At 36.9% G+C, this 14,199-nt stretch overlaps 1 protein-coding gene across 8 annotated transcripts in view; it reads left to right on the plus strand.

The window, feature by feature from the left end:
- Nucleotides 1-6,961, plus strand: part of RPS6KA3 (ribosomal protein S6 kinase A3) — a 105,694-nt gene extending 98,733 nt beyond the window's left edge. For all 8 annotated transcript variants that reach the window (XM_057717867.1, XM_057717859.1, XM_057717860.1 and 5 more), the window contains 4 exons: nt 2,324-2,400; nt 2,918-3,035; nt 5,377-5,517; nt 6,164-6,961. In XM_057717867.1, coding sequence (XP_057573850.1) covers nt 2,324-2,400; nt 2,918-3,035; nt 5,377-5,517; nt 6,164-6,286 — 459 coding nt within the window. In that variant the 3' untranslated portion in view covers nt 6,287-6,961. The remainder of the gene's footprint in view (nt 1-2,323; nt 2,401-2,917; nt 3,036-5,376; nt 5,518-6,163) is intronic.
- The last annotated feature ends 7,238 nt before the right edge of the window (nt 6,962-14,199 follow it).

Below are 14,199 nucleotides of genomic sequence, written 5' to 3' on the forward strand. Positions count from 1 at the left end.
CCCCTGCTTCCCTCACCACACCTCTAGATGACTGTCGCAGCCTAGGTGCATGTTGCTCCCTTTTATTGTTCTGTGATCAGTCCACAAAGAAGCTACAGAGCTGCTGAAGTCTTCCTCAAGCACTGCTTTGATCAGGTTGCTTCTTTTCCTAAGAAATTGTAGTTCCTCATTGTAGCAACTCTAAAATCCACTGCTTTGCCCTCAAAATTCCTTGCCTTTTCATTATCACTATGTAAAAATTTTAACTACAAACAAAAATAAAAAATAATAGTTAATCCTAATATAGAGCTTATGTGCCAGGCACATTTATTAATGGATTTAATCCTCACAGATATAATTTATATATAATAATTCATTCTCATAACTATGTAAGGTGAGTACTTTTATTCTCATTTTATAGGAAACCAGGTGCACAGTGAGGGATGATGTCATTTACCTGTGGTTAGGTCTAGATTTGAGCCCAAGCAACCTGGCTGCAAAGTCTATGCTTTTACCATGTGCTAGATATTTCACAAAAATGATAATAGCTGATAATGTTAGGATAATTGGATTATAGAGTTGGATTCCCCCGTTTTCCAAACTTTTTGTAGTATTGTTACTTTTTATTTTTATTTTTTTTATTTTTTATTGTTACTTTTTAGATAGAAAAATATTTTTAAAGATTGAGTCTCTTCTCCCGGTGATACTAGAACTGATGAGGGACAGATTTTTTTCCTTTTTTGGTCTACATATCCACAGCCTCTGACACACATTGATGTCCAATCATGGCCCCCTAATCCAGCCATCTCATTTTTCCTCATGATTGTTTCCTGCTTCATATAAGCAGTCTGTTCTTAAAGTCACCATGTAGCTTTTATGCCTTGGCACATTGGAATGTTTTTTGCTTCAGACCCTGCCTCTAAATTCACCTTCAGGAAATCTTCTGTGATCCTTAGACTGACCTCTTAACTCTTTGTCTCCTCTTTACTATTTAGTGGTCCAGGTTAAAACTTTAAAGTCCTCCCCAAATCCTCCTCTATTATTTCTCCACTTTCAGTCTGTGACCATAGCCTTTCCATTCTGATTCCTAAATACTTTAGACCCCTTTTCCCTTACCCTATACATCCAATCTCTACTAAGGCCTTCCCATTTTATCTTTATGTCTTTTCCTCTTCAGGTCCTGCCTTAGTACAGATCCTCACAGCCTTTCACTTAGTTTGCTACAAATTGCCTCCTATGGGGTGGCCTGTCTCCATTCTCTTTTCTTGCCAGCATTTCCTCTATACCTTGAGTAATCTTTCTGGTATACACATCCACTTACTTTATTTTCCTCTTTAATGCTTCAATGACATCTGATTGCCAGCAGAGAAAAAAAAAATCTATATTCCTTAACAAGTTATTTACAAAAAGCTCTTCAGGGCAATCCAGCGGTTAGGACTCAGTGCTTTCACTGCTGGAGCCCGGGTTCGATCCCTGGTTGGGGAACTAAGATCCTGCAAGCCGTGTAGCGTGGCCCAATAAATAAGTGAATAAAAAAAAAAAAAACAAAACAAAACCTTCAGTCTCTCTAGTATCCCCTGTCTGGAAATCTGGCCACACTGTACACTGTACTTGCCTGTCACTAAGCAGGCTCTGCTCTCTTGCCTCTGCCCTTTGAGTGTCCTCTGCCCTCCCCCACCTCTTCACTTTGTCTCCTGAGTTCTTACTTATAGGCCCAGTACAAGCCGGCTGCCTCCTAGCCTTCCCTCTCTCTCCATATCAAGAATGAATTGCTTCCTCATCTTTATACCCATATCCTTTAGACATAGTTTTGTTAAAATAATGATCATGTTGAATTGTTAACTACATATATGTTTATTCCTTTGCCAGATTGTGATTTTCTTAAGGAAAACAGTTTTATATTTGTCATAGTTTATGCCTGATAATAGTTGATAATTATTAAATGCCTGAGTAAATCAAATTATATATATATATAAAAGTACAGTTTTGCACTATACCATTTATACTAAGTTATGTTTTCTTTATTGTTTTATGTTAAACATTTTTGCAGCCCCATACAAAATATAAATAGATTTAAATAAGAAATTTACCTTAAGTCTATTTTTATAGTCCTCTGTGTTCCATGGCAGCATTTAATAAATTAATTTGAATGTCAAAACTTAAATTTATATGTGAATTATTAGTAGTAGAAGATTCCAGAATAGGATTACTGTATTGCCTTGTTTGTTAATCATGTTCTGTTTTTTTTGTATGCATTGATTTAGGAGCTATAATTCAGTTCATGGCCTATCCAAATCTGTATAATAAACAGCAGTGTGTTAATACTAATTTTTACTTTTTCTAGGTTTTAAAACGACAAGGCTATGATGCTGCTTGTGATATATGGAGTCTTGGTGTCCTCCTCTATACAATGCTTACTGGGTGAGTGTGTACCATATGTTGTAAGCATTTATTTATCAATATTTTGTTTAAATTATCTAGATTTATTTTTTTAATCTCTATGTTGTAATATCTTTCCATATTTTCTCATGTTTAACAGTACAATCTATATATATTACATTTATAGCTATATCATTACTGTTTTCTATAATGTACTATTATTAATGTCTTGAGGTTATAAGTTGATTTTTTTCCATATCTTTTTTGTATTCTAGTTATGTCATAAACATATACTGTTTTAAATATTTTATTCTATAATGTGTCATATCTTATCTATATTATTGTATGTTAAATCTAAATTAATACTTCATAACTTATACCTTGACCTGGTACTTTATGAAGCTTCATGTTGTTGAGATTTTTTACTTAAGTAGATTTGAATAAAGTATTACATTAAATGAACTAGTTAGAATACTTTTGGATACTGAAAATAAATATAAAAATTACCAGCCAAAAAAGAAATTTTATTCATTAGTATTTTAATTCTATTATAAATTAGTTACACTCCATTTGCAAATGGCCCTGATGATACACCAGAGGAGATATTGGCACGGATAGGCAGCGGAAAATTCTCACTCAGTGGTGGCTACTGGAATTCTGTTTCAGACACAGCAAAGGTAGGTATGGCTTCCTATTAAAAGCCTTTGAGAAAATAATTTTTCATAATCTCTAGTGAGAAAAAATATCAGTTAGGAACTTGTTTATAAAGTAGTATTGAAATGATGTTGCCAAATAATTCGAACTCAAAAATTGACCACTTACTCTGTTTCTTTCCCAGAATATGTTGGTTTTGCTTTATTATCTGTGTATCTCAAGCTACTTCCTACTGATGAACATGATGAATAATAACAGTGGTGGTCTTCGAGATTTGTGTGTTTCCTCTCTGCCTCACACTGCACTTTACCTAAATTATCCCACTTAATTCTCTGAACAACCCTATAAAATAGATGGTAGTATCACCATTTCACAATAGGAAACCAAGGCCCAGAATTTTAGTGTGATCTTATCCGCATTTACCACGCACATGTGGGTGGTTCAAAATAAATAGCTAATTCCAGAGCCCTTGTTCCCTAGAATAACTACACCATGTTCTATTTTTGGTCCATGTTATGAAGAAAGGGGTCTGTCTTTTTCACAATAAACAGTAGTTTAGTTTTATAGTGTCTGCTTGAAATCCATTTGAAAAGGCTTTGTCACTGGAAGACCTGCTATCCCCTGAATAACGCTGATTTGCTTTCTTACTGCTCTAGTTTAACTTTATTTAGAGAAAGAAATTTTTTTTAAAAAGAAGAGCAAAGTTTTTCATTTCCAAATGAGGAAAACACAGAGGAGATGAGGAAGATACATACTGGTAAAAAGTGCTTCTTCATTTTTCTTAGAGGTAGATGCTTGAGTTGAGAAGATTGCATTAGTAAATAAGGTATGTCAGAAATTTATATAGATAGTTTTGGCATAGAGATGAAGCCTCAGTTGACTAGTTTAATGTCTGTGTAGATAATACTTAGTTTTGTAACTGTATTTAAAATGATATGTTAGCCTTCCCCTTTAACAGTAAAATTTCTTAAACCAGGTAGTTCATTTTTCTGGGTACTTGTTTACTTTTTAATTCACGTATTGAGCACCTACAGTGTGCTTAATAAGTGACGGTTCCAGGGATAAAAGATGTGACTCAGGTGGAATTCCTGATCTCGGAGAGCTCACAGTCTAGTTGGGAGATGGCCAGAAATACACAGTACAGTGTCACATGTGGTGTTACAGTGCTCTGTTTTCTATGCTAAAGAACTTCACAGACGATGCTTGATCAGAAAGATTTCAGGGAAAGCTTTCCAGAGGCAATGAAGGGATTTGCCAGGCAGCTTTGGAAAGCAGAAGGATGTAGTCCATCCCAGGCTGAGGGAGCAGCCTATGCATGGTCCTGATGGCATGGGAGGGGCAGAATGCCTCCAGGGCAGTGCAAGGAGTTTGATATGACTAGTACAGGGTACGCATGAGAGGGTAGCCTGTGAACCCAATTATGAAAGGCTTTGTCAATCATGCTCAGGATTTGGGGCTTACCCTAAGCATTGGGGAACTGTTGAAAAATACTAAGCATTGTAGTGATCAGATTTTCCTTTTTCATGGAGTAGTAATTCTTACCCATTGGAGTTCGCCACAAACTTTGTAACGATTGGTTGTCAGGCATATCAAATAATATTACTACAGAAAGTATCAGAGTTTACACATTGCCTGCTTTTTTAGTAAGTTAAAGCAAGTCTGGGTATCTGTAATTTTTTAATTTGGTTCTTACTCAGTTGCATTTTATTATGCTTTTTTTGAGGGAAAGGCAGGTGAGGATGAGTACAAATAGAGCACAAAAAATTGCATCCACCTCACAGCCTAGCTTATGAATGCCACGTGATTATTAATAACTTCTGCTAATTTGTCCAGTTAAGACCTGTGATTACAAGCATAATGTAATACCGTGAATACCCACTAAATTGGGAAGTAGAAAAAAAGTAAAAATAACACTGTAATCTTTAGGGGGAGCATTTAGAGCCCTCCAAGTAATTCCTATTATTGAACAGTTATGTACTGCTTTTCAGTATTACCAATAGCACAGAGAAGTTAAGTAACTGAAAATTACTTCAAAATAAACCCACAAAAATGTAGAAAACTCAGAATATCTGAGGGAAAAAAAAGCCAGAAGTCCTTAAAGATACATAAAATGTGGCAAATTTACCCTTTGTAATGCACCAAAATTACTGTTACTCAGGGAGGAGAAAAAGACTTACGTTTTTGCCTTTTTTTGTTTTATTTTAGCAAATTGTCATGTTGTCTAAATTGCTTTGTACCCAAAAGTCTGCTACCAGGAAAAGATAGTGTCATAGAAGCCAAGGAAGAATACTCAACAGTATCAGGTGCTATAGAAAAACAAATAAAAGGTTTAAGCTTGTTTTATTATTCTTTTTCCCATTACAGGACCTGGTGTCAAAGATGCTTCATGTGGACCCTCATCAGAGACTGACTGCTGCTCTTGTGCTCAGACATCCTTGGATTGTCCATTGGGACCAACTGCCGCAATACCAACTCAACAGACAGGATGCACCGCATCTAGTCAAGGTGAGCAGCCCATTCGGGCACTGTGTGCTACATGTCCTCCAGGAGAGACTATGAGACGCCCTGTCTGTACCACAGCACCTTGCCCTTTCACTTTGCCTCTCAACCTGCATCCAGTTCTTGTGTGGGAATCTCTTATAATGGGCAATTAAGAAAAGAAAAAGTCAAGGCATGCCAAAATATCATAATAAAACTAGTTTAGGAATGATTTCTGAATTTACCGATCAGATAAACTTTATGGATTTCCTAACTTTTCTTTGTACTTTTCTTTCTTATGCACAACCCAAAGCAGACTCTTTGAGGTTGTCAGCAGTGGCAAAACATAAGTTCCAAAACAACATGCCTTGCTGACTCTCATGATAAAGGATTGCAAAGGAAAAAAAAATTAAATAGTCCTGAGAAAAGCAAGGACTGCTTGTTATGAATCCACCCCTGTCACCTCTCATCGATAATTTCAACCTCCCACATTGGGCTCTTCAATTTTAGTTAAATCAGAGGATTTGACCAGTGTGGTTGTTTTTATTAGGAGCCTAATGAAATCTCTGTAAATTTGCATAGGAAGAAATGATCTGGGAAAAATTCATCACATATTCTATGTACAAGTGACTACCCATTGTCATTATTTGTGACCTTTCTTTCCTGGTTTCAGGGTGCCATGGCAGCTACATACTCTGCTTTAAACCGTAATCAGTCACCAGTTTTGGAACCAGTAGGCCGCTCTACTCTTGCTCAGCGGAGAGGTATTAAAAAAATCACCTCTACAGCCCTGTGAAGTGACCTCAGTGAGATATTTGGTACCATGGTGTAAGCTGATAGCACAAGTTCTGGCGACAGGTAGCACATATTTGAGAGACACCTGCAAGCACACACTGTCCCAGCTGGTACCCATAATGCTGCTGCTCCTGCTGCTGCTCCCGCTTTTGTCTCTTCTCGCTTTAAATGATTGTTAGCAAGTTAGATTTTCCTGGAGCTTCGGATGAAATGAAAATGGAAACATGATGAAGATATATTCACTGAATCAACAAGAAGAATAATGAACATATGAATACCACCTAAAAATACACTGAATAAAGTACTCTACACCACATAGCATTATTTTTATAGGAAATATTTCATGTCCCTTAAATATTCTTTGTTAGTTATAGGGATGGACAATTTATGTTAAGCACTTAGCTTAAACAATCCGTTTATATTAGCACTGTATCCCTTGTGCCATCCAACATTTTGTATGTTTTTGTAAACAGTTCATATACAGTACATTTCTGTACTGCTTTCTTTAATGTATACATGCCTTGTTTAACTTGGAATCTATTATTAATCAATTGACTATTAAATCTGGTTAAATAGTTCACCTGGATTAACAGTATTGTTGGACAGCCCTAAAAATGGCCAGATTGTAGAACAGCTGTTGAATGTAATACTTCCAAAGTGTACATATCTTTCCCCATGTCTGTTTCACTGGTTCGTTCGTTTGTTTCTTAAAGTCAGGTGCTCTGTCAGGCTAACCTAAAGAGCTGTTACGGTAGAGAACGTTATCGTGTGTGTGGTATGACATCAAGAGTACACCTGTGAAGTTAGGCCATATACTTTGCAACTCCTTAGGGTCTTTTTTCCTTAAGGAAGTAGTCCTTGCACTTTTAATCTTAAATAGTATTCATCCGTAGTATTTGGCATAAATTTGGGATTTTTCCCAATATATTTCAAAGGCCTTTAAGAGGCATGGTGAAGAGATTGGCGAAGGAAAAGTTAGCAACAGGTCATTGAAGTCCCATTTGATATTCCACGTTTAAATAGATCAAATTGCAGAATTTAGCATATGAATAACAGGATACCTGTTCTTGTATACCTGCAAGAAAAGTATGCTTTTTGGGGGGGAAAGAAAGTAAATCATAATGAATTCTATCCCATTAAGATGCTCTATATTAAACACTAACTTGAATGTAATAAAGGCCATGGGCCTCTATGAAATTGGGCTTAAACTTTCTTATTCTAGGGAATAAAACATTCTTGATCAAAAACAGTATCTGTTCTACCCTGAAATCATAGCTGAGGTAGACTAAATGTTCAGCATTGAGTGTTTTCTGAATTCCTCCTGATGATTTATAGCCATATAATGCTTTTCTTTTTTTTTTTTTTTAATTTTTATTGGAGTATAGTTGATCTACAGTGTCATGTTAGTTTCATATAATGCTTTCTTTAACTTCAGAAATGATCAGTTTTCATAATGGTCACTGGATCTGCTTAGATTAGAGATTTCATTGTCTACATCTAATCTGGTAGTTTCCACAATTTCACTAAAGAAACTTCTGCATCCATTATTACCTGTATCTTTGCCAAGGTACCTAGCATACATCAGTTTGTAATATGAAAAACATATGAGCAAGGAAAAGGTGATTTAACTTATCTCATCAAGAATGTGCCTGAACAGATCTTTCCTAGTCATGTACTAAGCCATTTACATCAGAAATCTTCTTTCCTGCCAGAAGCTTTAAATCTTCCCCTGAGAGTACAAAGCCAAGAAAGCATGGTTTATCTAAATGTCTTGGAAGCCACTTGTTATTCCTTAATTTCTCCTCTGTGCAGTTAAAGAGAAAATCTATCAAGCCTTTTGCCTAAGAGACACAAAATGATTATTGCATACAAATCAAAGTTGATCTTCTAAATGAAAAATGTATAGGAGGAGGGATTTCAGAAGATCTAGATGGAGAAAGTTTTTAAATATTCTTGAGTATATGGATGCTAACTATTAACAGCTGCTTTCCATTGCCTGGAAAGAAAGATTTGGTTTTTTTCTCCTGTATTAAGTGTTTCAAACCACGGTCATCCCAAATTCTTGTCACTTTTAAAATGTTAATGTAATTCTAGGCAGAAAAAATATATTTTCAGATTTTTGACACTGACACTATTCCATAAGTGCTTAGGTGTGTTGTCCATCATCGTCTTTTAGAACCAGAAGTAAATGTGTAAATCCTTATAAACTATCTAGTCCAACTTTCTCATATTGCATGTAAAGAACCTGAGACCCAAAGCAAAGACTGGAATCCTTAACTTCCCATTCAGTTTTTTTCCCTCATAACACCGTGCTGCCTTCTCCTCATATTATCACTCAACCACGAGCTGAGCTATTCAAAAACTATATATTTCTTGGGGCAGTTCTCTGCTGGTATATGAATGCCTTCTTTGCCTACTACAGCTGCTAGTTTTATTGGAGAACAGCAAGTTATTTGTTCACAAAACTGAAGACTTTCTGCGTAAAAAGCAGTTCATGAGTATAACTTATTTCATCTGTGATTCTGGTGTTCCTATTGCCTTTGACTTAGAGTAGACAAACTTGGCCAACAATGTGCTCTAAATGCAGTGCTTGTGCTGGGATAACCTTTCCATTAATTTCTCCAAGTCCAGTTCCTCCTGGCCCCTATAGTTGTGGTAGTGAGGCCCTTTCCCAGTTAGTGCTGCTGGTTACCAGGGCTTCTCCCAGGAGGCTTTATTTCAATCTGAAAGATATTTCAATATTAAAATTTATATATTTCAATGTAAACTATCAGGCCACTTTTACAAACCTTCTCTTAGTTTCTAATCCAAAACAATATCCAGAATGGTAGACCGAAGTTAACATTACCAAGCACATACTGGAAAATATGGATTACACTACCATGTGTTTTCTATCTTCCCTTTCAAGTGATGATGCTAAATTAAGGTAAGTTTTTTGCCCTTTTAACTTTTCGTTTAAGTCATTTCAGCTCTTAATTTATATAGCTGTCTTCTAAGTACAATAGACCCTTCATTTTAACAGATTTGATATGGATGCATTTATTCACAAGCAACCCCAAAAGTCTAAAAATGTAATAATTTTGACAAGGCACAGAGTCAAGATACTGTGAGGCTGTAGACTGACGTGTGGGAAAAGTCACTTTGTGAGTGTCTGGAGAGGGTGTGGTGTGTATGCAGTAGAGATTCAACATTTCACACACAGTGGGCTGCAAGGAGCAGGTTTGGGCCAACCATTTCCCATCTATTTTTAAGAAGTGGTTGCCGTTGGGGCCAGGGGACATCATGGGAGGTTGGGGCTAGCCTGTTAGCTGTGCCCTCAGCCCAGGAAAAGCTTCATGAATGGGCAGAATGGGTTGGGTAGGAAAGGGGCTGGGGTATGTCCAGCTGTAGGTGAGAACAGAAAAGCATTCAAGATTTGGGGGCTTGGTACAGGTGTGCATCACCATGAAAGCCAGCAATACACATTTCAACATGGCTTTGATTTTCTCTACTTCCTGGCCTTTATATATAAGCTAAAATTTTTCAGGTTGCTTTACTATAGAGAGAATTTTCTCTTATTGGTGATATCAAGCATTTGAGATTTATGAAGGCATTAGGACAGATATCTCAGGAATGTAAATGGTCAGAAAAGGTCTGCTTTCTGTGATTAACAAATGTGATGGGTTCCATGGCTGACCTTGGTGCTTAAACCAGGAGATTCCAATCCAATCCTAGAGTTCTGTCCCTCAGAAAGGTCCAACTCCATGTGACTAACAAACTGGATGTATACTTTGAGCCTTATTTAATTCACAGATAAGTTGACTTAACTCAGCATTTTTATTTCAATTAATGAAAATAGTCCTCTTTTCACCTCCAGATTGCTTACATTTTCTGGTCTCCCCAAGTGACCATTGGTGGAGACCAATTAATGAAGGAATGAAATTCGCTTTCTTGGGACTGTGGTATTCTGCAGAGCCACGCTTAACCACTTTTTCTAGTGAAGAATCTACAGAATGATAATAAATTTGGATGGCCAAGAAGAATTTGTATCTACAGTGCGCTTTATGTATTTTTGACACTGCTGTATTCTTTGTGATCGAGTGACTTGTAACTGGTTCCAATGTGACTGTTTTCAAAGAATTCTAGTAACTAAGTCGACTTAATTTTCTTAAGCTTTGTATTACTATCAGTCTCACATTTACCACTTTGATTCCAGTCTTTTAACTGCTCATAACAGGGCATACCGAGGGTTGGGATGAGAGCCTACTTCCTACCTCTTAAGGCACTTTCCTCATTATTTTGCCATATAACCTTGAAGTGCATGATAAGCTGTTTAAATGTCCATGACTTCTCCCAGAGCAACTAACAAAGTATATGACATTGAATAGAGATTAGTGGAAAGGAAATTTTAGAGACTAAGTTCAGAGGTGCAAACCTCAAGAAAACCTCTTTAGAGCACATATCATTTGAGTACAGTGTATGTAAACGTATGTGAGAAGAGAGTCGCTATAATAGTCCTCTCTAAGTAGATTAGTTCAATATCTAATGGAAGTGAAAATCTTTACTCTTATTATCACTATAGTACTGAGTGAACTGTATACTGAGTTTTTCAAACAAGTACTTAAAATAGAACTTTTAAATACAAAGCAAGGGCATAGGATAAAGGTTTCTCTAAGTGTAGTTTACCATCTAAGGCTTTGTTTTTTAATTTTTAAAAAAAGCTTCAAGTTATTGCCATTCCTTAGCATCCTTAATAATTATGGGTGATGAGTTTTCGATTCTTAAAATTATATACCTGTATTATGTTTATCTTAACTCTTACCCTAAGCAAAAGGGAAGGTATACACCTAAGTGATGTAATTATTTTGCATTTTTGGCCATGGGTGGGAAAGGGGTGGGTATCTACTTAAACAGTTTTTAAAAAAGAAAAAAATCACAAATATTTTTCTACTATTATATATGATTTTACTTTATACCAGTTTCTCTCTAGTAAGGCATGCCAGAAGCCCAAGGCACCATATCATGAGTTCATATGTATTGTACCTTTTATTGGTGGTTAAATCGCATCAGATGCTTGGCACTGCTGCCGTAATTATGAAATGCTTGTAAAGGATTAAATATCACTGAATACTTTAAATTGTTTTACTTAAGAGTCTAATCTGGGAAGTTTTCAAATCATACTATTAATGTGTTACCTAAGCTCTTTCAGATGTATCCATGAATAATCCTGGAACAATATTGCTTGTATTCCTGTCACAGAACAGGTTTTGTAATCTTTAAAAGAAATGAAAATTTATATAATAAAGTTTCAAATAAATGCATATATGTCCCTTTATAAGATTATTTCAATTTATGATGATTAATCCTTCATATTATCAAATTATTCTATCTAAAGTATACATTTATCAAATTGGATTGATAGAACTTAAAATAGGAATGTTTCTGAGTTAATAAGTTCAAAAGAATTTTTCTATGCAAAGTCTTGATTAGCCCAAAGAGTGTCAAATCAGACTCACATCAGTCATAGATCTTACCCAATACCAAACTTGATTAATGATTTAAAGGATACAAGGTGATCACCAGGCACAGACGAAACAGTCTTTTCTTGGAGAAGTCCAACATCATTAGACTTAGCTCCACAATGCCCTTTTTCTCACTCATTATGGTGCATTTTGAATTAAAATTAAAGGACAGTTTCCTGCTGAGCAATGTTTTTGGAGACATCGTCTAAACAAAGGGAGTCATTTGGTTTTGCAACGTCCTCTTTTTATACCTCATTAATTACACAATTTAAATGATGAGCCCCCATTCTCCAGCCAACCATGCCTCATAAACCCATAAATTTCAGGTTTTACAAAAAGCCATCTCTATAGACCAAGCGTGTCTTGCTAAAAGCTTTTGAGAGATAAGAACTTTCATTTTCTTTCCGCTAGTTAATATTACTAGCACTTTTAAAATGGAAATTTGGGGACTTCCCTGGCAGTCCAGTGGTTAGGACTCTGATCTTCTACTGCAGGGGACCCTGTTTCCATCCCTGGTCCGGGAACTGAGATCCCCGCAAGCTGCACAGCATGGCCAAAATAAATGAAATAAAATGGAAATTTGATTGAGGTCTTGATTCCTGTTAGAGAGGGAATGGGTTATAGGCCTGCGGTTAGCCCTTTCCTTCACAGTTGGCATTTTTGGTAGTTTTATATTATGAGGGTGCATTAGTCTCTTAGGGCTGCCACGGCAAAATACCACAGACTGGGTGGCTTAAAAAACAGAAACTTACATAGTTCTGGAGTCTAAAAGTCCAAGATCAAGGTGCTGGCTGGGTTGTGTTCTTCCGAGGCCTCTCTCCTTGGTTGATCACCTGAACTTCTGTCTCAGAAACACTGTGAATTTCCTTACATCCTTACCTTTATACTGCATCCACTGAGCAGTAACTGATATGTTGGAAGAAACCATACAATTATGCAAAAGGATACCACTGCAGATTTATGTTATCTAAACTCAGCTAAGCTCTCAGTATTGTTTGTCAATACTTTTGTTTTTCCTTGGACAGATCCATTTACCCATTTCTTTTTTATAAACAGCTTTATTGAGATATAATTTACATACCATAAAGTTTACCCACTTAAAGTGTGCAATGTTTTTCAGTATATTTACAGAGTTGTGTGACTATTACCATAATCTAATTTTAGAACATTCTCATCATCCCATAAAGAAACTTTGTACCCTAGTCCAAGCTGCCATTGTCTTTTGCTTGGACTATTTCAGTAGCCTCCTGCATGGTGTCTCTTTCCTGCCTTGCCTCTACAGTCTATTCTTAACACAGAAGCCAAGATGATCTGTTCAAAACTTACTAAGGATTATAACAAGTGATCTGGTCTCCCTACCTCTCTGATCACATCTCCCCAAGCTCTCCTAGCTCACTGCATTCTAGCCACATGGGCCTTCTTGCTGTTTCTTGAATATGCCAAGGATGTTCCCACTCAGGGTCTTTGTCCTTACTGTTCCCTCTGCCTAGTACACATTTCCCTCAAATGTCCCCATGACTCACCTCCTTCAAAGGGATTCTGATGATCAGTCATGTTTGGGAGCCATGCTATAACAGAAATGAAGCCTGTTTTTGTTTTTCTTTTTTTTTCTCTTTTGGTGTTTTATATTGGGTAATTGACAGAGACTTTTGATTTTTAAATATTTGAACTTCAAGTATTTGGAATCTAACTGATTACTTACCAAGTGCTAGGCACAATTGCTGAACACTTGAATGCATTGTATCAATTTAATTCCCACAACCACCCAATATGGTGAGTACTACTCCTACAACCAATTTAAAGATGAGAAAACTGAGCCTTATAAATAGGTTAAGTAACTTGTCGAAGATCATATAGTAATAAGTTGCTGCAGAGCTGAATTTGAACCCAGGTCTCTCTAACTCCAAAGCCACATCCCAAGGTATTGGGGGTTATGAATTCAACATACGAATTTTGGAAGGATACAATTCAATCCTAACACTGAGTTTGTCTTCTCCCTTCCCTTCATGTGTGTACTGAGCACCTACTATGTGCCAAACATTCAGCTAAATGCTGGTAACAGTAAGCACAGATGTGGTCTCTGCCAAATAAGGTTTACAGTGAGGTAGGGAACACAGATATTTATAAAGTAATAACAAGTGTCATGCAAATATTATGCTTTGGGCCAAATTAAAGCTGAGCTGTGAGATTAGAGTTAATGAGCCCACAACTCAAAGCTGGAAACCCTAGTTTGACACAAAGCTTCAGAAGTCTGGCGTCAACCAGCAGCGGGCGCTACCTGAACCGGCCTTTACTGTGACGGCTGGGCCCCGCCCACTCCCTCCCGGGTTCCGCCTTCTCCGTGCTCACGGCCCCGCCCCGCGCGGAGGTTTGCGAACTGCCGTGAAAGCTTCAGCGGCGCGTCTCCCTCCGC

This window comes from Hippopotamus amphibius, chromosome X (assembly GCF_030028045.1).
Source record: "Hippopotamus amphibius kiboko isolate mHipAmp2 chromosome X, mHipAmp2.hap2, whole genome shotgun sequence".
In the NCBI taxonomy this organism is placed as follows: Eukaryota; Metazoa; Chordata; class Mammalia; order Artiodactyla; family Hippopotamidae; genus Hippopotamus; species Hippopotamus amphibius.